The sequence below is a fragment of the Mus musculus genome, chromosome 1 (assembly GCF_000001635.26).
Source record: "Mus musculus strain C57BL/6J chromosome 1, GRCm38.p6 C57BL/6J".
Classification (NCBI taxonomy): domain Eukaryota; kingdom Metazoa; phylum Chordata; class Mammalia; order Rodentia; family Muridae; genus Mus; species Mus musculus.
In genome coordinates, this window is record NC_000067.6 from 12,866,172 (window position 1) to 12,892,247 (window position 26,076).

At 41.2% G+C, this 26,076-nt stretch overlaps 1 protein-coding gene across 9 annotated transcripts in view; it reads right to left on the minus strand.

Annotated features, from left to right (window-relative positions):
- Positions 1-377: 377 nt before the first annotated feature.
- The window catches only part of Slco5a1 (solute carrier organic anion transporter family, member 5A1), a 126,248-nt gene continuing 100,549 nt past the window's right edge, over positions 378-26,076 (minus strand). For 6 of the 9 annotated variants that reach the window (XM_011238380.3, XM_030253982.1, XM_006495518.4 and 3 more), the window contains 4 exons: positions 15,122-15,281; positions 12,967-13,208; positions 10,139-10,203; positions 378-6,157 (listed from right to left, as the gene is read on the minus strand). In XM_011238380.3, the coding sequence (XP_011236682.1) occupies positions 5,697-6,157; positions 10,139-10,203; positions 12,967-13,208; positions 15,122-15,281 (928 nt within the window). In that variant the 3' untranslated portion in view covers positions 378-5,696. The remainder of the gene's footprint in view (positions 6,158-10,138; positions 10,204-12,966; positions 13,209-15,121; positions 15,282-26,076) is intronic. The other 3 variants (XM_011238382.3, XM_011238381.3, XM_030253981.1) reach the window with 1 other exon arrangement.

Below are 26,076 nucleotides of genomic sequence, written 5' to 3' on the forward strand. Positions count from 1 at the left end.
CTCTGGCCTTCCATCCCTGAGGGGCGTGTGCAGCCCGGCCATATTGGACATGCAGTGCGGATAAGAATTCTATCTGCGTGCTGTGAAGCCACTGAGGGAGTGGGTGAGCATCCTCTATCAAGCCACACTGAGGACAGAGTTCTGCAGTCTAAAAGTCTGTTGAATTTGAATAAATGATAAACTACCTAAAAGAAATCTCTTAGGAAGTTCATGAAAAAATGTGCTGACAATGGGCTCTTTAAACTGTAGTCATAATAATTTCTACACAGGACATTCTGTTTGTAGATACACTCAGCATCAGGCTGATGTATGGGTCACTCTGGTGCCATTGCTTCATGTCAAACAACAACAACAAAAACAATCTAGAGACAACCAAATTTCAATCCAACACACTTTATTTTTTTTTCAACTTATTTTTCTTAATTTTCAATGATCAAGTATTCATGATGTTGTAAACCCAGGTTTATTAGTCCTTTGACAATCAGTTTCATTAAACATAAAGAAATAAGTCATACGGCCCTCCATACCATACCAGGTCTCCAAATAAATGTTTGTTCTAAAAACCACAAAAATCAAACTCTACATTATAACTCAAAGCAGCCTTTCATCACAAACATGCCTCTACAGAGAAGTACATAGACACACAGGACAGGCAGAAAGACACACACACACACACACACACACTTCACAGATATCCTAATACCAGTTTGACACAGTTTCACATTTCCTTACACTACAAAGTTAAAGGCTGGCCTTGGGCTTCATGCTCCTAGATTAACATTTGGGTTTGGGGTAGAGGTATATAGCTGAAGACAACTGCCCACCGTCGAGTCTTACTCCTCAGTTTAGTTTAATATATCCTTACCATTATTTTCATTTTCAATAACATTAACTTCTTCACTTTCTACATATAGAGTAGACTGCCAGTCAAGGACAACAGTGTCGAATCCAATGCTAAAGGGCAGCTCGCAGGGCGTGAAACTTTCTGCAGAAGATATAAGATTATCTAAATATGTTTTTATCTCTGAAATTATTTTTAGCATCTCCTTATTCTTGATAAACTAAATATCAAAAGCACTGACTCTTGCATAGAAAAGGATTCTCCTGTATACTTCTCAGATTTGCAGAATAGAGTTTCTGGACTGTGGAAATGAGGTGGGGGAGGGGCTTGTTCTCTCGGGAGAATCCCCAGGTTTCCAAACCCAAAGCTCTGAAACACTGACTTCAAAGAGGAACATGCCTCTACAAATACTTTAGCACCAAGGCATTTTATATTTAATGTTGCCAGAGCCAACAGCAATAAGGTGAGCTCCTGGTCACATTTGACCCTTCTTAAGGCTGAGTACAAATGAACTGCTTAAATTAAACCTCTTCAGACAAACACAAATCTGGTTGAAACACAACAGGAAGTCTGGGACAGACAATGCCAGCAGCATTTCTTTGCCTTTGACAGTAGAGTAGACCATGGACTACCAGTAAAGATGAGATGACAGAAGAGAGAAATAAGGTACACCAGGCCACTAGCCTCACCTGCCAGCCACATCCTTCCACACCGCATTAGACTGCTCCCAAGTCTGGAAAACAGAATTAGCGTGCTTGGCTTCTAGGCTATTCTGGGGCTTGCAACATTCTGGTTTCTATCACTACATAGAATCCTCAGCATGTACCTCTGCAGCAAGTTACTGTCACGTTCTGATCTCTAGGACACACACACATACACACACATACATACACACACACAACCCACACATACACACACTACACACACACACACACAGCTAGCACCTTAGGCAAGTGCTTGCCTTGCTACAGAGCTCATGGGAGAGTTCCCATGGGGGCTTTGGGTCCCGCCACACTGTGGTGATGTTCCTTGGTGCACACAGGGTTCTACAAAGCAGCCTTGAAAACAAAACACACAAGACACTTTCTGGCTAGAAGTTCATTAAAGACTGTGACCCAGAGCTGTGGAATAAACAGAAATTTTGGGTGGTTGGTGGGATGGGATTCTGAGAGCTTTGGGAGCCTCACTCTACCAACTCCTGAGGGTGCTGGCTTCCCTGAGTACAAAGATGCAGTTAACCGTCACAGTCACTTGAGGTGACAGATGGGGTCTGTGGCTTGGAGTATATTTTCTATGTTCTTTTTAAATCTTCACTAAGAATCTGAAAACCCATGGCTGTCTACAGGTTAGCATAAATGTTACTCTACTGACAGGAAAGAGAAAAAATAATAATATACCTGAAACCCCCAAAGCTCAGATACAACCAATCAGAATTAACCTTTTCTTCATAAAATTTCACTTTAGAAAATTCTGCTAAGATCCTAACTAATACCAAAACTGAATGTGTTCACAATTAAACTCAACTTATAAACAAATATTTGAGGTAAGTTATAATAAATGATTTAAATATTATACTTGGCTACATAAATAACACTTACTTTGAAAAAATCTAGTTAACCAGGAAGTGTGGGTGGCTCTCATAGATATGTACTATGTTTCTTGTATTCATACAAGGAAATGTCTCTACTTTGAAGAATGTCTCTAAAACCTCAAAAAGAATAATATGTCAAAAGTGATGGGTGCTAACTTACTTTACAGTGGACATACCACCTTGCCCCTGTCACAGCTGCTCTGAGCCACCCTAAAGAACTGGCTTTAACTTTGTGAGCCTAGGGTTCATATCTGTTTTTTAAACAAACAAAACAAGAATCCTTTCCAGAGAAGGCTAGGGTGCTGCTCGGGGAGAGAGAACATGTCATATGCAGGGTCCCTCGCTCAGTCCTGAAGCACTGAAGGGAAGCATTGCTTCCATGCTCCTAACGCAGGAAATGTCATGGGTGCTGAGCATTGGGAGACCATTCTGCCAATGGTCGCCACACCAAATGCTCTTTCCCACCATCCCTATGGTGTTCTCAATGACTTTTGAGTGTTTTCAACTAGAAACTCCACCTCCATGACACAAGAACCTCATACTAAGGAAGAAAATCCAAAGAAGGTTCTCCCCTACTTCCTCCCTAGGCTCTTGGGAGTCAATGAGCTGCACATTACATTAGGATATTAGAGGCAAACAACACATTAATTTATAGAGATGATATAAGAACAACTTGCCCTTTTGTCAAAACAAATAATTCAAAGACTATGCTCAGAAAGCAATTAAAGTTTCTGATAAGAGCTGCGACTACAAGTAAAACAACCAGTTTTCTAGAAACAGAAGACCTCTTCTATATGTACAGTTGAATGGTACTGCCTATGAAATAGCCACTCATTGGCTAGGCAATATTCAGATGATGCTACCAGAGCCCAAACCCTCTGGAGAGCAGTCTTTAATTGATATATAATGCAGGACTTTATTCCCTCAGGACTTTGAGGACTTACTCTACAGTCACCACCAGCACGTTAATGATACACTGCTACTTAATATTAATATTTAATACTTGCACACTGTAGTGCACATCCCAGGTCAATGTCTTTGAGTTCTGACCTCAGCCTTCCAAAGGATTTCATGGAGCAGTGAATGGTATCAACACATAACCAGTGCCCAGTCAGCAATTGCTGGACTGAATTCAAGGTAGAGAAAGGGACCTGAAGCTTTCTAATTACCCTTGGTGAGCCCATCAATCTTAGTACCAAAACAGGTCCAAGTCCACCAGAAATCTCTTCATATAATATCTTATCACAGAAAAAATTAAGAAAGCACCACCTCTCTACAGCCTATACAGCATACCATTAACGCCAAAGGACACTCACTATCCCTTCTAAAGGATGACAATCACCCACAGAAGCCAACAAGGGACACCAAGTCCCAAGAGTACACTGTGGGCTAATCTTCACTACTTTATGAAAACCTCTCATGTCTGTTACACTGGTCTAAATCTGACACACAGCATTCACAATCTATCACAGATAAGCATGACCCCACCTCCATGGCAGCCAAGCCCAGGACTCAAAGCAAAGTTCTTTTCACCTAGGCACTAGCTCCATCTCTTATAGACATTACCCAGTCTAAGGGTGAATGCCTCCTCCACAAACTGCACAAACCCCAAAAAACCACTTGACTAGTGAGTTTCCTACATGGACAGGAAATCAATCCTATACCCAGGAACTGTATTAAGAATACTGGAAATTCTACCTGTGTGGCCTGCCAAGAATGTAGGTGTCTGAATCATGGCCTGTCTGCCAGCCCCCTCTCTTCCAGATGGAAAAATATTTCCTGAGGTCGCCTTACATGACATGAGGTTCTTGACAGAGAGGCCACAATTTTATGGCGTATTGGACATCTTGGCCCATTGTAGCCAGATCCCATGAGTTACCATTAATGCACAAAGCTTGCCAAGAGGCCTCTGTCTTAAGCATCCTGAGCAGCAATGAAGCTGAGATAATGCTGTCAATGGACCCAAGGTGCCTTTGGGAAGGGAATTATCCTGTCTCAGAGCCACTTAAGGAAGGATAGAAGAACACATATACAAAGGGCACCGTGAAATGATGCTAGCTTTGAGAGTGCAGGATTCAGTATGGTAGACTAGCTTGCTTTACGTTCCAATTCATTATTTAAAGTATGATTATATTCCATGTTCAGCTGACAACTCTGGATACTGTGCAGTCATTTTCATATCCCAGGTACAGTTTTTCTGACTAAATTATTCATTTTCTAAGGCAACCATGACCTCTTTCTATACAGAAAAAAAAAAAAAATCAGTGGAGATTTGCCAGTATGTTAAAGATATAAGTGAAATTCCCTAGTTGGGACCTCAATCTTACCTCGGGAATTTCTTTATCAACTCCTTTGAATGTCAAAGTAGTCGTAACTCTTAGCTAGTTTTAGTGGGCCCTTAAGAGCTGAAAGAATTCCTCAGATGACAAGGCCATCATTTCCTTCCTTATTATGCATCTCAAATTACAGTTTCTAGCCACACTGTTTAGCACACTAGTTTAAAGCCCCTTATGGAAGAATACTGTAGTTTATATATTCAAGCTATCAGGTGCATGATTCAGCAGCCTCTTGATCTACCTTAAGATGGAGTAAACAGACTAAGAGAAAATATATCTTAAGAAATCCTTCCATTGCAGAATACAGTTCTTTGAAGCATTTGAGATTTTCTACCTGATTGATAAGTCTGCTATGGCTTAAATTGTGATTAACAGTGCTTTAGGGAACATTCAGCTTCCACTTATGAAAAAGATATCTGCTTTACTCTCTGAAAGCCAAAGGGACATGCCACACTTTTCTATTTCCAATCAAATTGCATAGTTGAAGCAAATTCAATTGTGCTTTGCTGGAGAACTCACAGTAGGTGCTCAAATCTAAAAGCTCTGACTTGCAAATGCAAAGTCATGGTCAAGCTCACCTTTATCTGGAGTGTATGCTAATGATATGTGTGGTCATAGCCTTTCCCATGGCTAACCATGGACCTCAGGCTTCTACCAAACGGGAGCAGGAACATTAAGTGAACCTAGCAGACATAACGACAGATCTAGCTAAGCTCCTCCCTGGAGAAAAGAGGGGAAAGGCTGTCAGTCTTGTTGAGGTATCCAGCCCTCATCAACAGTGGCTGTGTATACTGAGTTTTGTTGGTTTAAGGATGATGTCTGTGGAGGTTTACAAAAAGAAAGAAGGCACAGGTGTTTCTCAACTTGCCGTATTCAACTCAACCAACAAAATCCATCTGTCTGCCTTCTCCGGGCTTCAGCAGGGATGTTACAAAGCAGCATCGGGGCTCTCGTCCTGCCCAGGGTCTGCAGAGGAACTTACTGCTTCTGAGAAAGGTCCCGGATATGTCTGTGTGGTGCATGGGAATCCCTTTTGCAGAGCAGTTTCTTCATGGACTTCCCCCTGGGTGCTGAAGGCTGGGCATGATGTAGTCCGGGAGTACTTCTCAGCTTTGCTGGGCTGGCCCACTTGCTCACTCACAGTGCTCAGTGGGAATTCCCTGCACCTCCGCCTCTGCAATCCGTCCTCTTTGTACTTGATAGAGTACCAGGCCAGGAAAATAAAAATAAAGCCAACAAATTTGAGGCCAGCCGCCAAGCCAAAGTAGACAAAACGAAATGACGTCACGTTGTACTCCCAGCAAGAGCCCTGCACTCCGCATTCCTGCTGCCAGAGCATACAGGTGGTGTCAATCACAGCTCCAAAGTAAATTGGAGTAGGAATGTATGCTGCAGTCAGGGAGAGAAAGGGAAACACAAAGATATAGCTCATCCCATAAGAGAAAACACATTTGTAATGAGCAGGCTGCCTGTCAATGCAGAGAAAATGAGTTTTGTTTAATTGAATTTTCTTAAAGACATTTTCATCTAATTGCAATTTACTCATGAAAATAAACAGCAAAGACTTAGCATCTTCCACTTTACAACTCAGTATGACTTAGTGCTTTATAGGTTGATAAAAGTAGCTACTGCTTTCTCTGGGTACCAGGTCCTTACATTGGACACTTGATAAAGTTTTCACAATGAGACTTCAGTTGAGTTGAAAGAACTGCCTATTGCCCCAAATGCCAACACAGAATCCTTTCAAACTTAACATCGGATCTTGACACCCTTATGTCAGATTGGAGCTGGATAGAAAGCCAGGGAATGTTAAGGGGACCAGAGAATAGAAAGAGTCTAGTCTAAGTCTCTTGAAGCTGAAAGTCAAAATGTTTACTACAAAGTGCTGGCTCTGTGTGCACGAGGATCCGAATGCAGACTCCAGAACACACGGAAAAAGCTGCTCATGGCAGCATACGGCTGTAACTCCAGAGCAGCCCGAGGGCTCCCTGGCCAGCCGACCTAGCCAAAATATTCAGACCAGGGTCAAAAACTAAGGTAGAGCCAGGTGTGGAGGTGCACATGTTTAATCACAGGACTCTGAAGGTAGAGGCAAGAGCTCCATGAGCTAGAAGCCAGCCTGATCTATACAGTGAGTTTCAGGCCAGTCAGAAGCAGTAACAGTAAATATATAAATAAATATTGAGGTAGAGAAACAATTGTGGAATATGCCCAAATGTCAACCTTTGGCCTCAACAAAAGTCCCACACCACCAAAAGCTACACACACACACACACACACACACACACACACACAAAGAATTCCGATGTAATTAACAAAATTCCCTAAAATGATTGCTTACATAAAGACAATATTCCTTTTTAAAGAGGTATTTCAAAAAAGAATGTTACAATACCAAGAATAAAGCATGCAAAAAAACTACATGTAAAGGACCCTCCCCCTTTCTCAGCTGTACACCTGTTATTGTTTGTTACTGAGAATATCACAGACAAGATAATGACCTTGTTTATAATCATCACACATCTTAACTTCATGGTGACCTGGTCTAGTGAGTTTTTTCAACACTGAGAACTCTAGTTTTCATTATCGGTCTATAATCCAGTGAACTTCAAAACCACCATCTGAAGAAAAGCCAATGTTTCCTAGAAGCCCTCTAAACAAAGTTGGGAGGCCACTAAAATTGCATATATGGCTACCGTAAGATTGCAATCTCTCCTGAGAAGGCCAGGACCACACATCAGTGGGTACTGTCTTTGTCCTAAGGGTCTTCAGCAGCACAGTCATGCTCAAGTCTGGTCAAGTGTCTTCTTAACAAACTCCTCTGAACTTCTTACTGACCCATGCTGAGACTCTTTTCTGTGGCTCAGGGAAGAGACTCACCTCTCCCAAGCCGACTGAAGGAGGCTGTCAGGCCACTAAGTGACTCTTCTGAGGGCTGTGCCTTCCACTCTGACCCCAGAGCAGCTAACAAGATACACTTCAGATTTAACATCACAAAGGTACTTAGTGTGTGGAGATAATCAAGGCCTATAATTTATCTTTGAAGCTTCTGAAAATCCTAGAAGTTGAAGGTCTCTTGTCTGGGCTGTGTGTAACAGACATCTCTTCCAATTCCACAGGAAAGCATGTTTACTACATCATACACTCTTCGCCAAAAATTTGCCCCACCTCTAACTCATTCCCTTGCCTATGAGCCATTCCTTTTGATCCCTGGATCTGTTGGACACCACTCTGCTGCCATTGAGTCTTGCACGTACCTCTACTTTACCTACTAGCAATGAGCACTTAAAGCCTCCGCTATTTGTCACCCAACACACTCCTCGATCCAGAGCCTATTCCTTTTTATGCTTTGCAGCCTAAGAACTTTTACAACAGTCCACGAATGCTCCGTGCACAGAAGTAAGAGCTGGCTACGTTAAAGCAACACAGAAGGAGGGAAGGAAAATGAGGGACGAAATAAAACAGGGCATCTAACAGCTCACAAACAGGCCTGTGAACAGACTCTGTTAGGAATTTATTGAAGATAAGGCCTAGGGGCTGGAGAGATAGCTCAGTGGCTTATCGAGTTGGCTGATTAGCTTCCCAGAGCCCACATAGGCAGCTCACAGCCACCCTCACTCAGGCTCCAAAGGTTTCCCTAAGGCACCTCCACTCCCACACCCACACCTACACACAGACACACATACATACGCATAGTTAAAAATAATGAAAGTAAATCTTCAAAATGAAGCCGAGTAGTAAGATTAAATAGTAAGTTTCATAAAGAACTGAGAAGTCTTTTTCTTTTTAATTTGGGGAAAATCAAATTTGGATGGTTAGCTTAACTGTACTTCTGCAGCACCATGTAAATGACAAACATGGGCTGAGTAACGTTCACCAGGTGTTGTTCTCTCCTGGCTTAGTGGCGATTCTACAGGTGGTTCATCTTTTCCCCAAATTCATATCAAATAGCCCAACTCCCTTCAGAGAGTAGAGAGAAAATAAGTATTTTTTTCTCTTTTTCAACTCAATCATCACTTTGACAAATTCCTTTCTTTGAAAATATCTTTTTAACCAGGTAATATGGTATACACCTGTAATCACAACATTTGTGAGGAGGCAAGCTATCACTGGAAGTATGTACTTAAATTCCCTAACCCTAACCCTAACCCTATTCAGCAAGGACAATACACATTGCAAGACCCAGTCAAATACACATAAGAAAATGCAAAACCCCTAAACAACAACAAAAGTAGCACCTTTCAGTGTATGGCAAAAAGCACAAAGCATAATTATGAACTGTATGCAATTGTATCTGAAATCCTCTTTAGCCAGCACACTTTGAACAAAAGAATCTTCAAAAACCTTCCAAGTCTTTTTGATACCAAACAAGCCACACCAGGGGGTTTTGTTTGTTTGGTTGGTTGGTTTTGTTTTGTTTTGGTTTGTTTGTTTGTTTGTTTGTTTTTCCTGCTGGAGGGCATTGAAAGTAGTCAGCTTTAACCTCGCTGTCATCAACCCACACTAGCTGCAAACAGAATCCCAGGAGTGTGAGTGCTTCAGAAAAGAGACCATTTACCTTTCAAAACTAAACTGTGAATGAAAAACATGGACAATGGTTTTGATTAGTCAAGGTAAACAGCAGTAGAGGAAAAAGAGAAACTGCTGCTTAAGAGAAAATGAGCTTGAGGAAGTCAAAACAGTTCAGGTGGCGAATGGGCGGGGTGAGCAGGGGCGGGGCGAGTGGGTGGGGCGAGCAGGCGAGGGTGGGGCGCGCGCGCGCGGCGGCGGGCGGGCGGGCGGCCTCTGTGAACTTTGGTGACCTCTCCTTTTTTGCTTTTTAAGATCTTTGCCTCCGAAAACTCTACACGTGTACACCTCAATCAAGCCAATTAAATTACCCGAACACAGTAAGAACCTGAAAGTACGCTAAGTAAAATGCACCCGGTTTCTCTCACATTCCTGTCAAGAGGCATCAAGAGACCTAAACGCCAAGATAACAAACTCATTACAACGCTCGTGATATCGATTTCTTACAAGTTAAAAATCTGGGGGAATTGTGTACACCTTTGTAGTCAGAGTCAAAAGGAAACTAACCATCTTTTGTTTTGTCCAAGGAACTTGTCAACTTTTAGATGAATTAAAAAAAAAGAGAGAGAGAAGTGTTCTCTGATCTTGTCAGATTCTGTTACAACCATTAATTACCAAGTGACTCCACTTCTGTGTTCCGCTTCTGTTTTTAAAGGACCATAGCATTTGCCTGCTGTATAGAGGAATTAAGGGCACACTTGGAAATTCAGGGACATACCAAGTGTTCGCAACAAAACAAACTGCATTCCCAACCTGCTGTAAAGAGGAATTAAGGGCACACTTGGAAATTCAGGGACATACCAAGTGTTCGCAACAAAACAAACTGCATTCCCAACGCGAAGGGCCTTTCCTCATCTTCCACAGACCTACAGGGAAGGAGGAGAAAATGGTTTAGAACAATGGTTCCAAGAAAATGCCTGTCAAACCAAGCCTGCCTTAGGCAGAACCATAAGCTAAGAAAGGCACCTTCCCAGAACATTTAATCCACTAGAATCTACTAACAGTCACCAACCAAGATTCCCTTAGTAAATTCCAGGCTGTAGATGTCTCCATCAGAGACTGGTTAACTATCTCTGTGTTAATAGTGGGGGAGGGGTAAGGCTCTTGGCTGAAGGGAGAGCCCCTCTAAATGAGCCCCCCAAATCCCTTCTACTAAGAAAAAAATGTAAAAATTTACTCAAACCATTGCAGTCTCTTTTTCTCTGTCAGAATGTTCCAGAATTGAAGGTACATCTAACAAAAACCATCCTCATAATTCCTGCAAGATTGGAGAAAAGTAGCTGCTGGCTAGTTTTATGTCCACTTGACACAAGCTAGGAATATCTGAAAGGAGGGCATCTCAATAAAGAAAGTGCTTCTTTAAAATGTGGCTGTAGAGTGTTTTCTTCGTTGGTGATTGATGAGGGTTGGTGGTGCCATCTTGGGTTCTATAAGAAAGCAGGCTGAGCAAGTGTCAGAAGAAAAGAAGTGAGCAGCGCCCCTCAAGGTCTCTGCTTCAGCTCCTGCCTCCAGGTTTCTACCCGGTTTGAATTCCTGTCCTGACTTCCTCCAGTGATGGACTATAATGTAGAAGAGTGAGCCAAATAAAGCTTTTCCTCTGCAACTTGTTTTCGGTCATGGTGTTTCATCACAATAGAAATCCCAGTTAAGTCAAAGTAAAAGCAGAAATTACAGACATACATATATGTACATGCACACTCACACACACATTCATAAAAAGCCAGAGAAAGATATAAGCGTCACCAAGTCACGCTCTCCTCCAAACACTGATGTTCAAAAGCAATCCCCGTGCGGTGGAAAGATTGGGACTGATTGAGTTTGCAATTAGTGGAGGTTAAATGATCACTCTTCAGAGATTTAGTGTTAGAAGCCAACTCATAAATTGCCATGCTTGAACACTTCTTCTGTATAATGTGCTTCATCTGTACAACGAGGTGGCCTTCATAGAATACTTACAGAATCACAGTGGGAAAAGAATGGGATGTTTCAGGTAAGTAAATTTACTAATGGGGCGTGTAATGTTTACATGATGAAGTACTTTATGCTTTCTCATGCACACAAGATCTAGACATGGAATGGAAATTTTTTCTGAGCCTGGTGTCCTTACTGTCGTCCTCATATTATCTGTGTCTCCTAGCAATTTGCCAGCTCTGCATACAGGGCTGCTCCATCAAGATCTGCTGACAGTGAGTAGACCAGGGAGCCTTGAATGCCCTGCTTTCTCCCACTCAGGAACTGCCTATCTCGGTGTCCAATGAGGAAGAAGCCAGTGTGCATGATACAGTGTGTGTGATACAGTGTGTGTGATTCAGTGTGTGTGATACAGTGTGTGTGATTCAGTGTGTGTGATACAGTGTGTGTGATACAGTGTGTATGATTCAGGCTAACACTCTCAGAGAACATGATGTTTCCGGGCCCGATGCCCAGCATTGTGGGGTTGGAAGAACCAGGCAAAGGGAACACGGGTAGACTCTCTTCCTCAGGCTCTCTCTGCACCACCTCCCTGCTCCCTCCCTCTAACCCACAATGTGTTCTTCAGGCTTCCAACCCTGTCCTTTCCTACCTGGCCATGTATGCACAGCTTTTAATGCAAGGAATAACAAACTGATCTCAATGGAACAGAACAAAAGTAGCTTCCAAGTCCTCTCCTAGGAAAAAAAAAAAAAAAACAAACCAAAACAAAACCTCCTCCAGGATATGCAACACAGCAGTGAAAGCACAGCCTGACCAGCTGAAAGCTCAGATTTCCAAGTCTATTCTGTTCTTGATTCAGCTCCAGGACTTCATACAGTAGTAAAATTAATGAACTCAGCATTTTGAAATGCAAGCCCAGCATAATTCTTCACTGATCCCAACGGTGCAATATTAACTATCCATGAGGCCAGAGATAATAATACCCTTTGCAATATTCATAATCTAGTCACTTTTCCCAAGTATTCCTGCCCTGCCTGAGGGTCTGGCTTCTTGATGCTAACATAGAGATGACTTTCTTTTCTTTTCTTTTCTTTTCTTTTCTTTTCTTTTCTTTTCTTCTTCTTTTCTTTTCTTTTCTTTTCTTTCCTTTCCTTTTCTTTCTTTCTTTCTTTCTTTCTTTCATTCCTTCTTTCCTCTTTCTCTCTTCTTTCAATTTTTCTTTAAGATTATTTAAATTTATGTGTATGCCCACATGTATATATGTGCACCTTTTGCATGTCTGGTGCCTGTGATGGGGACAAGAAGGTGTCACATGTAACTGGAATTACAGAAGATTATGTGTGTGGGTACTGGAAATCAAACCCAGCCCCTCTGGAGGAGCATTCAATGCTCTGAACGGTGAGCCATCTCTCCAGCCCCATAAACAGGGCTTTCAACTCATGATGTCTGACTTCATAGCACAAAGACTTCGGACACTAAAAGCACTAGAAAGAAAGTTTGATAAATAATAAGAATAGCACCCAGCTGAAAAAAGATTCTAGAATAGACAGTATTTCAGCCATCCTTTTCTCCCTGATATAAAAGCTTTTCTCCCTTAAGCCCAGAAGAGCACGTATGGGTGCCTGCCAGCAGCTTTTCCTTCCTATCCCCTGCTTTGTTTGACTTCTGTCCCTCTGCAATAGGCTCTCTCAAGCACTGCCTGGAGCTGTTCTCACCTGAGAGTCACTATAATGGCTGATGGTTGGGCACATGCTGTGATGAAGGTAACTATGAAAAGGAAGACCAGGAAGGGAATGAGGGTATTGCAGGTGCGTTTGCACTTCCCAGACACAGCATAGCCGTTCTCATTGAGATAGGTTTTGACGATGACCACTCGGAGCTGGCTGCGCTGCCCCACTGTGGGCGGGGTGATCACTTGTCGGCTTTGGACACAGGTACACTCTGTGTAATTTCGGACCTGAGTAGCAAATAAAGATAAGTTATAGGCCAGTCAAGAATAAAGCCTGGCATGGAAATATTAACAAAGTAAGAATGCTTTAAAATAACTATAGGATTTTAAAGAATGTTTAATAATTCACACAAAATACTTTGGTAACAGCACTAATGGGTCAACGATTGCCTTGATAATATCAAAACCTGCTAGTTAGACTGTTTAATCCTAAACTTCCCTAAGAAGCTTCAAAGTTCAATTCTGTGACATGCTACGTGCTCATTTGGGGTCACAAATACACACAGCTTTGATTGCTGTTGAACTTGTAGACTCCCCAGTTAGCGAGGCCCTGAAAACAGAATCCAGCTTGATTTTTATGTGTGCTCACCAGAGTGCCTAACACACGTTTGAGCACATAGTGAGTCCTAAAATAAGCATCTATTAAACTCCTAACACACACATGATGGCTTCCGGTGTGCAGACGGGCTGGCCTAGGGATGCTGGTTTCAGTACAGTGATGAGGGACGTTCCGTTGGCTATTCCAGTTTACCCCCCTTTCAGTCCCCTCAGCAAGCTGGTGACCTTCAGGTGAAGGGATGGAGTCGTCATCACTTCAGTGTGTACTCCAGCCTCGGCCCAGTTCTCTGGACTCTGGCAGACTCCAGCTGTCTGAAAACCCTGCTGGGCTCCACATTGCTTGTCTATTTTCTCCAACATATGTCTGGCCCTACTAATGTAGAACATGCTGTTAGAGGGCACTGAAGACAGAGGGGTAAAGGAGACCACGTCTTCTCCAGTAATCACACATTGTGTCTACTGAGCAAGACACAAAGGTCAGGAACTCTTCTTGATGTTACTTGATGTTACCAAACAAGATGAGAAATACTAAACTGGCCAATTTATCCTCTGCCTATCATGTTACTTTTTACTAAATGGAAATCAACTGAACTAGTTCTCATGGTGCCTGCTTAAAACAGTGGTAAGAGCAGGTTGGGCACGGGGTATTTAGCCATTTAGGCCATTAAGGACGTTCAGTCCTTAATAATATAACAATGGGTCCACGAGGTCTCATTCAATGCCATGCAACAGGGGCTTCACTGAAAAGAAATGATCTCATGACCTCAATAGGTCAATCTCCAGAGCTTGCCAGCTATGTCATTGGGAACCAGCAATAGTAATATCCATGTTGCCCTCTGGTTTCAAACTGAGAAAAAAAAAAGTGGCACCCCTAAACTCTCGGTCAGTGGTATAGTCTCTAGATAGGCACAGAAGAAGCAAATGCATTTTAACCTTTAAATTAAGGCAGTCACCTCCTATCTGTTCTAATGCTAACAGCCAAATTGGGCTCAGTAAAGAATAGAGTAGAATATAAAAAACCTTCCCCCACAGTATTAAAGCCTATTTATAATTCACAGGGAAGAAAATTCTCAAAATAGACTATTCTTCAGCTGACAGAAATATCTTTACTCTGGAAGTTAAGGGGTAGGGGAGAAAGTTAACTGACGGGCTTATGAATAATGGCCATTGCCCATCTTCACAACCACCACTTAGCAGACCAGCCTCCTCAGCCTCTAGTCTCTTTTCTCAGTGGCAACAGTGATAACCTTGACCTTCAGATTCATTAAAAAGACCCTGGCAGAGGAAGAAATGGGAAGCCTGGAGTCCAACCTTATCAAGTTTCCCTGAGTTGGCATGAATGTAAAACAGAATCCAGCTAATGAGGACCAGAACTCTACACCTAGCTCCTACTAACACATTTGACAAAAGTAATAGCCCTGCACAATTTTTTGTCTCGGGAGAGGTTTTTCAGAGGTACCTGGAGGGCTATTTGGAGCCTCATGAACAAGGGAAACTGAAGTCATCATGGGTGCCTGGGGTCCCATCACCTGTCTCATGATGCTGGCCTCACAATAGAAGAACAACGTAGGGCGTCTACTCACCCCAGTGGTAAGATTACCACTGTTAATGCAGCCAGCCAGACATGGGTTGAAGTATGTGATCCCATCTGATCCACAGACTGGCTCATATTCGTGTATTTTACAGCCACAATTAACATTACAGCTTCCTGTCAGATTCCTATGAGGCATGGTCAGAGAAGGTCTGAGAGAGAGAGAGAGAGAGGGAGAGAGAGAGAGAGAGAGAGAATATATATCAAGCAAGGTCAAGAATGGAATTATAAGGCAATGGTCTTGAGAGCAATAGAATTTTCTATTTTAGAGACAATATTCCCCTGAATCAAATGTATGATACCATGAAGTAGGCATCTTCTATAGTTATTTCCACAAATTCACAATGAAACATAAGAAAAAATGTTTCTGTTTTCATTAGAATAGATGAGATTAATTTAAAAATCAAATTATCTGTGTTGTTCCAACCTTCATCAACAGACCAATCTCATGTCTGGTCCAGTGACTTGAATCCTCATAAAACTCCTTGCTGGGAAAGACTTGGCTCTACATCTTAACAAGCCTAGATCATGATTTATTTCATTTGATTTGATTTAAGCCCACTGGATTAAACCCAGCAATTAATGCTCACAAAGCACGAATTCTAGCACTGAGACATATACCACCATAGTTTATTTATAACTTCTATATAATACTTATATACATTTGTGGAGTATGTGTGCTATTTCAATATACATTACATGATGAGCCAATCAGATTAATTACCATATCTTTACCTCAAACACCAAATTTTTGAACTATGAAATAGAGAAAGCATATTTCATTACTGAATCTTTGCAATTGACATGAAATCCACCCATCAGCCAGTTACCAGTGTAGATTCTATTCATCAAAAACTTGAATTGCTCTAGGATACTTTAATCAAAGGAGCAGAGTAATCTTAGAAAACCAAGAGGAAATGATTTGCAACAGTGACTGGTTAGGAATCCTATCACTAGTTTGACAGAAATAACTAAAGAAGAAAGATTAAGCAGAAATCACTAGAAATGCCCAAATTCAATTCACAGTCAAACATGGCTGGCCTTGTTTCCCTGTGGAGTCACAGTGCTGGATACAAAGAAGTGATGTAACATATAAGTTCAAGAAACTCCACCCAAGGGAAATCCATTCAAGCCATATATATAAGGGGAAAGATGACATAGAAAGGCTCAAAATGAGATCAGTGGTAAAATGGCAGTAAAGGAGGGGCAGGCAGGGTACAGGGGGCTGCAGAAGAATGGGAGACTCTCTGAAGGGACGAGACAGTGTCTCTTACATCACTTTGTCACCATTCTTAGGCAGTACTGATAAAATGCTGTTCCTGCATCTGTCCCATAATCCACCGTCCAACAAATACTGGGGAATGTGTGTTGTGTCAGGATTTAGCTTCAGTGACTATGTTAGTGTAGCCTAGCACAGCCCACCCCAATTGCATGTACTGCTCTACAAACAGCACACATGCTGCCTATTCTAGGGCTTCTCATGCCTTGATAACTCAAACTGGATAGAGAACCAAATCCAAAGCCATGCTTACAGTCGTATCGAGAAAGCTCCCTACGAAAGCAAAGCCAAATAAATCCGCTCCTCCTTCCTGTCACTCCCCAAAAGAAATCCAACTCAAGACACAATCATCAAGTTCAAAAACTCTTAGTATCAAGAATTTTAATGTTTAAATACACTCCAAAATAATTCTAAAGGAGGGGTTCTCAACGGGGACAATTTTGTTCTCCAACTCAAGGGACTTTTAGCAATGGTGGGAGATAGCTGAGAGGTGCTGTGGATATCTTTTAGGGGTCATCAAAGCATACTTCCAAACACAGCACAATGCTCAGGAAAGCTCCACCTTCCACAGAAAGGGACAGGTAGCTGTCCCAAGTGTCAGTGGTGCTTGAAGATGACCAACCAATAAGCATATTCTGAAGATGATAACATGGGAGTTTCAAAGGCCCGTGCCATGTTAAATATAAACATGTGGAAGTAAGCAGTATGGTTCAGATCCACCTCACCAATGCTTCAAGAACTAAATTGAAAGCCATGACAAGAGAGAAGAGCTTTTATTAGTCTGTGTGCGTAGTCACTGAAAATGACAGACTTTAGTACCAGGCCAACAGTTGGTATTGCTACTATTTAGAAGCTGCTTGGCATTTTCCTTCTGACAGCCTATTCTGCCTTCATATGTAACAGCCACACACAAGTGCCTGCCACTTATGAGACTGTCCACTCAAGAGGCACAACCTAAGTACAACATCAAGGTATGCTTTAATCACACAGACAAGAGCATTCCTCTCACAGCTGTCTTGATGGTCTCTATTTCAGGAAAATACTACAATAGTAAAAACAATAATAATGGCAGCGGCAGCGGCACTACTTTTAAGAAGGAAAAAGTGATTGAAGTCAACAAGTAGAATTATCAGGAAAGGAGTAGGTATTTATGAAAAGGTCTTTAAGAGGAAAAGTCGCCATGGACTGAAGTAGAAGGCAGCCATCATGGCTCACCTCTGCAATGGGATGATTTGCAAAGAATCTTTTTTTTTCCTTACTGAAAATAGAAATTTTCTGCACATAATATTCTGATTATGGTTTCCCTTCTATTACTCTCAGTTTTCCTCCAGGTCTCCTCCCATCAGGATCTGATTTTCATTAGAAAATAAACAGGATTCTAAAGGATAATTAAAATAAAATAAAATAAAATAAAATATAATAAAACAAATTCAGCACATCCAAATAGGACAAAACAACCAAGCAGAAGGGAAAGAGCCCAGGAAAAGGCACAAGAAACAGATGGAGATGCAGAGACCACTTGCTCGCACATTGAGGTATTCATTAAAAGCCTTATACTGGAAGCCAGTATATACCCAAGGGACCTGTACAGTACAAAGAAAGAAAAGATGAAATAAAAATAAAAAGAAATAATTTTAAAGAATGTCTTGTGTGCTTGTCATTAATCTACCAGAACCCAGACTGTTGCCCTCATGCAAGACTCCACCCTACTTCACTTCTAGGATGAGATAAAATGGGGTGTGTTCAGCATAGTACAGCCATATGTCACACTGAATTCTCACAGCAGTGCAAGGGCACATCTCAAAGCACTAAGAAATCTCTCATTGGTCAGGAATGAAGCTGTGAGCTGTGATGGGAAGGGAAGATACACAGGGACATTGCACTTACCAGCACAAAGAGACCAGCTACCATCTTTCAAAACTGGAAAAGATGCCAGGCAAGGCAGCCTTCTAAATGAGCTCACCTGTTAAGTCATGAATCAAGGTAGGTGAATCTCATTTTGGTTTTGGTTTTGGTGGTGGTGGTGGTGGTGGTGGGTTTTGTTGTTGTTTGTTTGTTTATTTGTTTGAGGTTGTGTCTCATGTAGTCCTGGCCTCGAACTCACTATGGAGCTGAAGATGACCTGACCTCCTTTCTTCTCTCCCAAGTTCTGGGAGTAGAGGTACGCTGTCTCTGTGCCCAATGAGTCAATGTGACTTAATTTCAAGTGATGCTCAGGACCTTATTATCAAATATTTTACAACTGATGCTCTGAACTGCTAGCATGAGCTAGAAAAATGGAAGAGGTCTCTGAGATTATCTAGCAATATTGCTAAATGTAAAGACTAAGAAACTATGTGAGATACAATAATCTGCCCAGCATCACCAAGACTGTCTTTAGAAAATCCAGCCCTAAAGAGTTAATAACAAACTAAATATGAATATAATAAAAATATAAATAGCTGCTCTGGCTAATCTTTATCAATCAACACCCAAGGAACAATGTCGATTTAAAGTGATATATAACAACAAAGAATAGCAATGTATAATATGAAATGGAAACAAAGCCCTGCCACCAGTGGGTATGTAGGAAGACAGTTAGACACAATACATTACACGTACATGGGCAGTTGTACCATAGCAGGCTACCTTAAACTCTGAAGACCACTAGGCCTTCCAATTGGCACTGCCACAAACAGAAACTTGTCCTTTCTCAGACATTTTGTAGCTCAAGAGGTCACCTCTGGAAACAGTTTCATCTAGACACTGGAGTCACAAGAAGATGGCATACTAGATTTAACTGCAAGCACAAAGAGATGACATCTGATAAATGAAAGAGCTATCAACTTTCACGCTGGAGCTATTAGATGATATGTCGAGAGACAGCCTTGGTTGGAAGTGCAGTTGGCAATCAGATTTAAATCAACTTTTAGAAGTATTTGAAGGTAGAGAGAGCAGGGAGGTGGTTAGTCTCATTATGCAATGTGTGTACTTAAAGTCTTCCTTAAGCTATGACTCTCATAATAAATGCCAACTTGACTATAAGATGGTTAAGACACACCTATGTTGAAGAAGTCCCTAGCCACAGAGGGGGATCCAGTCACACTAATTAATGAAACTGTATGGAAAATTCAGACGTTGGTGATGGAATTGCTTGAAGTAGAAACGGATCAAGCTATCATCTATAGTTCCTGGAATCTTCATGGATCAAGCTATCATCTATAGTTCCTGGAATCCTCATGCTGAAGTTCCTTTCGTTTTACTTTTACTTGATTATGGGTGGAGCGCTTTAACAGATCTAACTGCCGAACCTGAGGGGTGCTGGTTATTGGACATATGATATGGGTTATACCCTCAGCAGATCATTTAAAATGTTAAGCCTCCTCTCCCTCATTATCTCTTTACTGACTTTATAAGATAAAACATTACAATGCGGACTGGTCCCACCTCTTTAATCCTAGCACTGTGTAGTCAGAGGAGAGCAGATCTCTGTGAGTTCATGGTCAGCCTGGTCTACAGAGTAAGTTCCAGACCAGCCAGGGCTACACAGAGAAATCCTATCTTTGAAAAAGGAAGAAGTATAAGTTAATAACAGGTAGAAAGTTAAAGTTAATAAGGTAGGCAGCCACATGTCATTGAGCAGCTTGTATACTGAGGAAGAAAATCCAGTGAAGGCAATGAGGATCTCACTTTACCTACACTTTGAAAGTGGTATGCCAAAGAGGCCCTGCCGTTCAAAACTGTCCATTCTAATCCATTCTTGGAGTATCTTCCTAGAAACAGGTGGAAATCCAGAGGAGTTATCCATGAAAACTGATGATTTCTTTTGCTAATCCACAAATGTCACTAAAATCAGTTTGCAAAGTACCAGGACACCTGGGTCCCTGCTGCAGTACCCAACACTCCGAGATAGGATGATCCTTCTCAAGTGGTCCTAGTCAGATGAGGTGTACTTAAGAGGCATGTTTGTTTGGTTGGGTTTTGGCTTTTGGCTTTTCAAGACAATGTTTTTCGGTATAGCTCTGGTTATTCTAGAGCTCACTCTGTAGACCAGGCTGACCTGGAACTCAGAGATCCTCTGCCTCCTGAGTGCAGGGATTTAAGGTGTGTGCCACCACCACTCCGCTTTAAGATGCATATTTACATGGAGATCTAATGACGTTCACAACTGAGCAACATTCCTGTGCAAAGGCAGAGGTGTGGCATCTGCTTGCATTCTAGAATGAATGGAGTTGCTTCGCATAATCTCAAGGAAAGAGAACCGGGACAAGAAAGAAACACACCCTAAGTCCAACTCCATGAAAGGAAAAGTGATTCTTAAATAATCTTCATAATAAAGACAATTAGCATTTGTTTGACAATAGCTAAGCTGCAGGATGCATGTTGGAGGAGGTAGCACCCCATTTCTCCCCTCTGTGTTATTTTAACTTCTTAGCATGTTGAGATTTTTCATCAGTTATACACAGAAGATAGCCAAGACACAGCAATAGCAGACTGTTAGTGTGTATAGTATGTGGTGGGAGGGTCACACAACTAAAAAACAATGAAGTTAACACTGTCCTTTAAAAATAATACTGTTTTAGACAAGATGGCTTAGGTGGGAAGGTGGCGGGGGGGGGGGGGGCATCGGGTTAGAAACCTCACTTTCTCACTAACACAGAGCTGGTTGCCCACTAAGAAAAACAAAACTACGGTAAGATTTAAAAGACTTGAGGTAAGGGATTGCAAAGCAAAGAGCAAAAAAATAAAACAAACAAAAAACAAAAAAAAAAAGAAAAAGAAAAAAAGAAAAGAAATAAAAGAAACCATCATTATAAATTTGGGGAAGAAAGCTGACTGTGACTAATAAAATGGATTGTTCGGCGAAGATGAAGGCCTGCTAAGGTTGAAACTCATAAATTTGTTATAGAGTCAATCAGCACAATTATATAATTTCCCCTGGCAATGCTAGCGGACTAAGAAGCAATTGATTTGGGGTTGGCAGGACACAGTGGTATCAAGCAAGGATTCTAGAAAACTTGAGGGGACCTATAATTCCAAAGCAGGTAAGATACAGAGTCTGGCTTCCAGATCTTCTAAAAATACATTTGAAATAATCATGGATTAGAGGAAAAAGGAATAAAATCGTGTACTATTGAAGAAATAGAAAAACTAGCAGCAAGCTTCACAACAGTGGCAAGCAGACAGCCATGAGCTCGTTGTCAAAGATTGTCATCAGAAGTGCTGGGCAAAATGATCTGTGGAGAACACAATGGACCCCACTGAGGGAGATAAGCCATGAGTGGTTCCTTCCACTCTCATCTCTGTTCTTACCACCAGCTCCAATTCAGAGCCCACAAAATCATCAGAAATCTGTGAGAAAAGCTGTAAGAAACTAAACTCCTCTAGTTGCTGACCACCAAGACTAACCCTTTCATTCCTGTATTGAGGATGGCAAAGGATACAGGCATGCCCTGAGAGATGCTAGCCTGAGTGCTGTCAGTCTGGAAAGATTATTGTCAGTAAATGGGGTGGTGGTGGGGGAACAAACCTTTAAATCCAAACGGTAAGATGTAAGGCAAAGAAGTAGAGAAAAACGTCCTAATTGCAAGAGATCTAAGGAGACCTTACTCTCTAAAATACCAGGATCCTATAAAAGGGGAACAATCAAGAGTCAACAAGAAAAAATAATCCTCAAAGTTTTAAAAATTATATAAAGAATTTAAAACATGGCTTTTGAAAAAAAAGCTCTCAGAGCAAAATGTACAAAATTATGAGTTATGGCAGAGTAAGTTAACACCGAAAAACCCATTCCATAAGTTCTAACAGAAGAATAACAACTGCCTTGGAAGTCACAGGAAAAATGAGGAGGCTGTGGAGGTTTGAATAAGAATAGCCACCATAGCCTTATTTATTTGAATGCAAATTCAAATAAAAATTCATTTGAAAGAATTAGAAGGATTAAGAGGTGTGGCCTTGTTGGAGGAAGTGTGTCACTTGGGGAGGGCTTTGAGGCTTTAACCCCATGCTAAGAGCAGAGTCTCTCTTTATCTATTTATGGGTCAAGATGGAGTTCTCAGCTATTGCTCCAGTGTCTGCCTGCATGCCACCACCATGATGATAACAAACTAAAACTTTGAAACTATAAGCAATCCCCCAATTAAGTGCTTTCTCTTATAATAGCTGGTTGGTCATAGTGTCTCTTTACAGCAATAGAACAGTAACTAAGACAGAAGTTGGTACCATGGGGTATTGCTGTGACTTGCATTACCATATCTGTTGTAGGAATAAGGAAGCTTTATGAATTTGGACCAAAAAAGCAGTTGAACATTTCAAGCAGGATTTTCGAGGCAATCCTAGTAGAATCATGAAAGACAGTGGTCCTGAAAACAGTGTAGATTATAATGGCCCAGCTCAAGAGAGGATGAATATTAGTAAGTGGCCTGTAGAATTAAATAATTAATAAATCCCAGCAGTGGGTTAGCCATCTCAATGCTTTAGGTTCTTGAATGAAAGACACACACATACTCTTTATATTTTATAATGCCTTAAACAGCAAAATAGCTGGGCTACTGCCCAGCCTCCATGAAGTTAATCCTGAGTTATCTAATTCTATCTCGGCTGCCCTGGAACAAGTTGGGCATCCTCTGGGCTGTGCTTTCCCATGGTGGCCATGCCTCTCTGTCCTGCACTTTTCTCAAGCACGGCATCTCCCTTCTCTACACTCTCCTGCTATGAAAGAACTCCTCCTTCTTTTTCCTCCCTGTTTCAAGCCTTCGGAATCCTAAAATCCCACCTCTGCCTGTCCTCCCCAACTATTGGCTGTTGGTATCTTTACCAACAGAGGGCAGGCTTCCAGAAGCTATCTGCAGACACTCTAAGGTAAGCAGTTTTGGGGGGAACATAATTAGCATTCATAATACAAGCAGCTACAGTAGCCTATGACCATTCTTGTGATATTTTAGAGAAATTGTGGCTGCTTTTTGCCCTTGTCTCACCTCTCCCCTCCACAAAAAAAGAAATCTGTCTGAAGCTAAATTAAAGAGTTTTGGATTAATGACATTGGCAGAAATTTCAAGACAGCCTAATATTGATTCTGTCCTATGGTTATTAGTGGTCACTCTTATGCAGATCTATAATGAAAAGGAACAAGCTGAGCATGGAAAAATGCAAAATGTAGAGTTTGAGGAGAAAAAAAAAGAACATCAGGAAATGTAATGTGGAAGACAAAATTCCAGTGCTCAAGAAGATAAAAAGTTTAAAGAAAAGCTTGATGCTAAATGGATTTAAGGGATGTGACCTCAGAGAAAGACCCCACCCAGCTATGCTTCTAGCTTATGAAAAGAAATTAAAGTTTGAATAGTGAAGAAATAATAGAAAACTGATACAAATGTAATTGAACAAAGACGCTAAATTCTAGTCCCAGCAAGCAGCAGAATCATATGGTTCTGGCTTTAGAGTCAAGGATACAAGAAAGGGATTGTGGAATCTCCCCCAGGGCTAAGGAAAGCTGCTGAGAGCAGACATGTGACAGAGGTGTCTCTGCATAGAGGCCCAGACAAGCTATTCCATAAAGCCATGGAGGTGAAGCCTAGATTGTACTGGAGATGCCAAGATGTTGGAAATGCCAGAGATATGTGATGCTTGCCAAGGAAAGCAGCAGACTGGATGTGGAGGCAGTCCAAGAGAGAGGTGTATGTTATAGGCAACAAAGCTAAAATAGTTAGATATCTGAAGAATTATTTGACATCAGTCATGGAGATGTAGAATTTGGAATTTGCCCTGCTGGTTTTCAATCTTGCTTTGGTCCAATAGTTCCACATTATGCTTCTTTTCCTTCCTTTTAAAAGGCTAATGTATATCCTGTACCACTGAATGTTGGAAGTATGTGTCTGCTTTTTTATTTTGATTTTACAGGGAATTACAGATAAGAGATTGCCATGAGTCACAGAAGAGACTCTAAACTTTGGAATTTTAAAGTGTCAATACTGCAATAGACTGTGGGGACCTTTGCTGTTACACTGAATACATTTTTTTCATTATAATATTGCTATAAGCCTATGGGGCAATGGAATGTGAAGGTTTGAATAAGAATTGGACCCCTAAGCTTATACATGTAAATGCTTAGTCACCAGGACATGGAATGATTTGAAAAGATTAGAAGGATTAAAAGGTATGGTCTTATTGGAAGAAGTGTCCCTGGGGGTGGACTTTGAGGTTTCAAAAGCCCATGCCAAGCCCAGAGTCTGTCTCTGCCTATCAATCAAAATGTAGTTCTCAGCTCCTGCTCCAGTGCCTGAGAGAATATAGACATCCTTCCTGCCACCATGATAATGGACTAAATATCTGAAACTGTAAGTAAATCCGAGTTAATGCTTTCTCTTATAATAGTCGCTTGGTCATGTTATCTCTTCACAGCAACAGAGCTGTGACTAAGACAGAAGCAAAAAAAAAAAAATACAGGTATAGTATGAGAAATATTTCTTAAGTTAAAGTGGGGAAAGATGTGTTTAATTAAAAGGGCTCATTAAGTGGGCAGAATAACAAATGAACAAAATCCTTTGGAGATATCCAGCTATTCACCTCTACCATCCAACCTCCCAGCTATTCACCCAACCACTCAACCATCCATCTATACATCCATCCATCCATCCATCCATCCATCCATCCATCCATGCAACAAATTTTCGTGCATTGTTTTATATATGAGAGTCACAGCTATTGTGTAGACAACAAAAGAGCTTATCTCAAGGACCTAGGTAAAGAAGGTAATCAAAAAGGAATTAAACAAAATAGCTTCAGTTGTGTTTAATGCTATGGAGAAATGAGAAGGAATAATGAACCCAAAGTGAAGAGGAAAAGTCTTGGTGAGAAAGTGACATGGCTAAAACTGAACAAATGATTGGTCAACTATAAATTCAGGATATTAGTATTTATATAACAATATTGTGGGTTCTCACACGTTAGTAATATATATAAGCCACATAGAAGAATGTTTCTCATATTCTGAGTTAAGAGCTGGCTATGTTCCATATTTTTACTAATGGTATAGAAATATCCAAACATATTGGTACATAATAACAAAGCTCAGATAAGCAACTGTCAAATGCTATAATTTAAGTATAAAACAGTTTTTTTTTAATCAAAGCAGATATTCTTAGTGTTATATATAAAGAAATTTTGGAAAGATACACAAAACTGAATTAGCCAGACACCTATAGTCTAACAGTTGGAAGGCAGAGGCAAAGAGAGGGTCTTTGTGAGTTTGAGGCCATCCTCATTTACAAATGAGTTATAGGCCAAGCAGTGCTACTTAGTGAGACCTTGTCTCAAGAAGGGGCAGGAGAAAGAAGGAGAAGAAGAGAAGGAAAGGAAAGGAAAGGAAAGGAAAGGAAAGGAAAGGAAAGGAAAGGAAAGGAAAGGAAAGGAAAGAAGGGAAGGGAAGGGAAGGGAAGGGAAGGGAAGGGAAGGGAAGGGAAGGGAAGGGAAGGGAAGGGAAGGGAAAGGAAAGGAAAGGAAAGGAAAGGAAAGGAAAGGAAAGGAAAGGAAAGGAAAGGAAAGGAAAGGAAAGGAAAGGAAGGAGAAAACAATATAAATTACTAAAAGATAAGTAAGAAACTAAACTAGAAGGATTAAATAATGAGCGGGTTGGAGGATGAGTTAAAGAGGAAATATGGGAAATATGGAGGAGGGCAACTAGCACCAAAGGT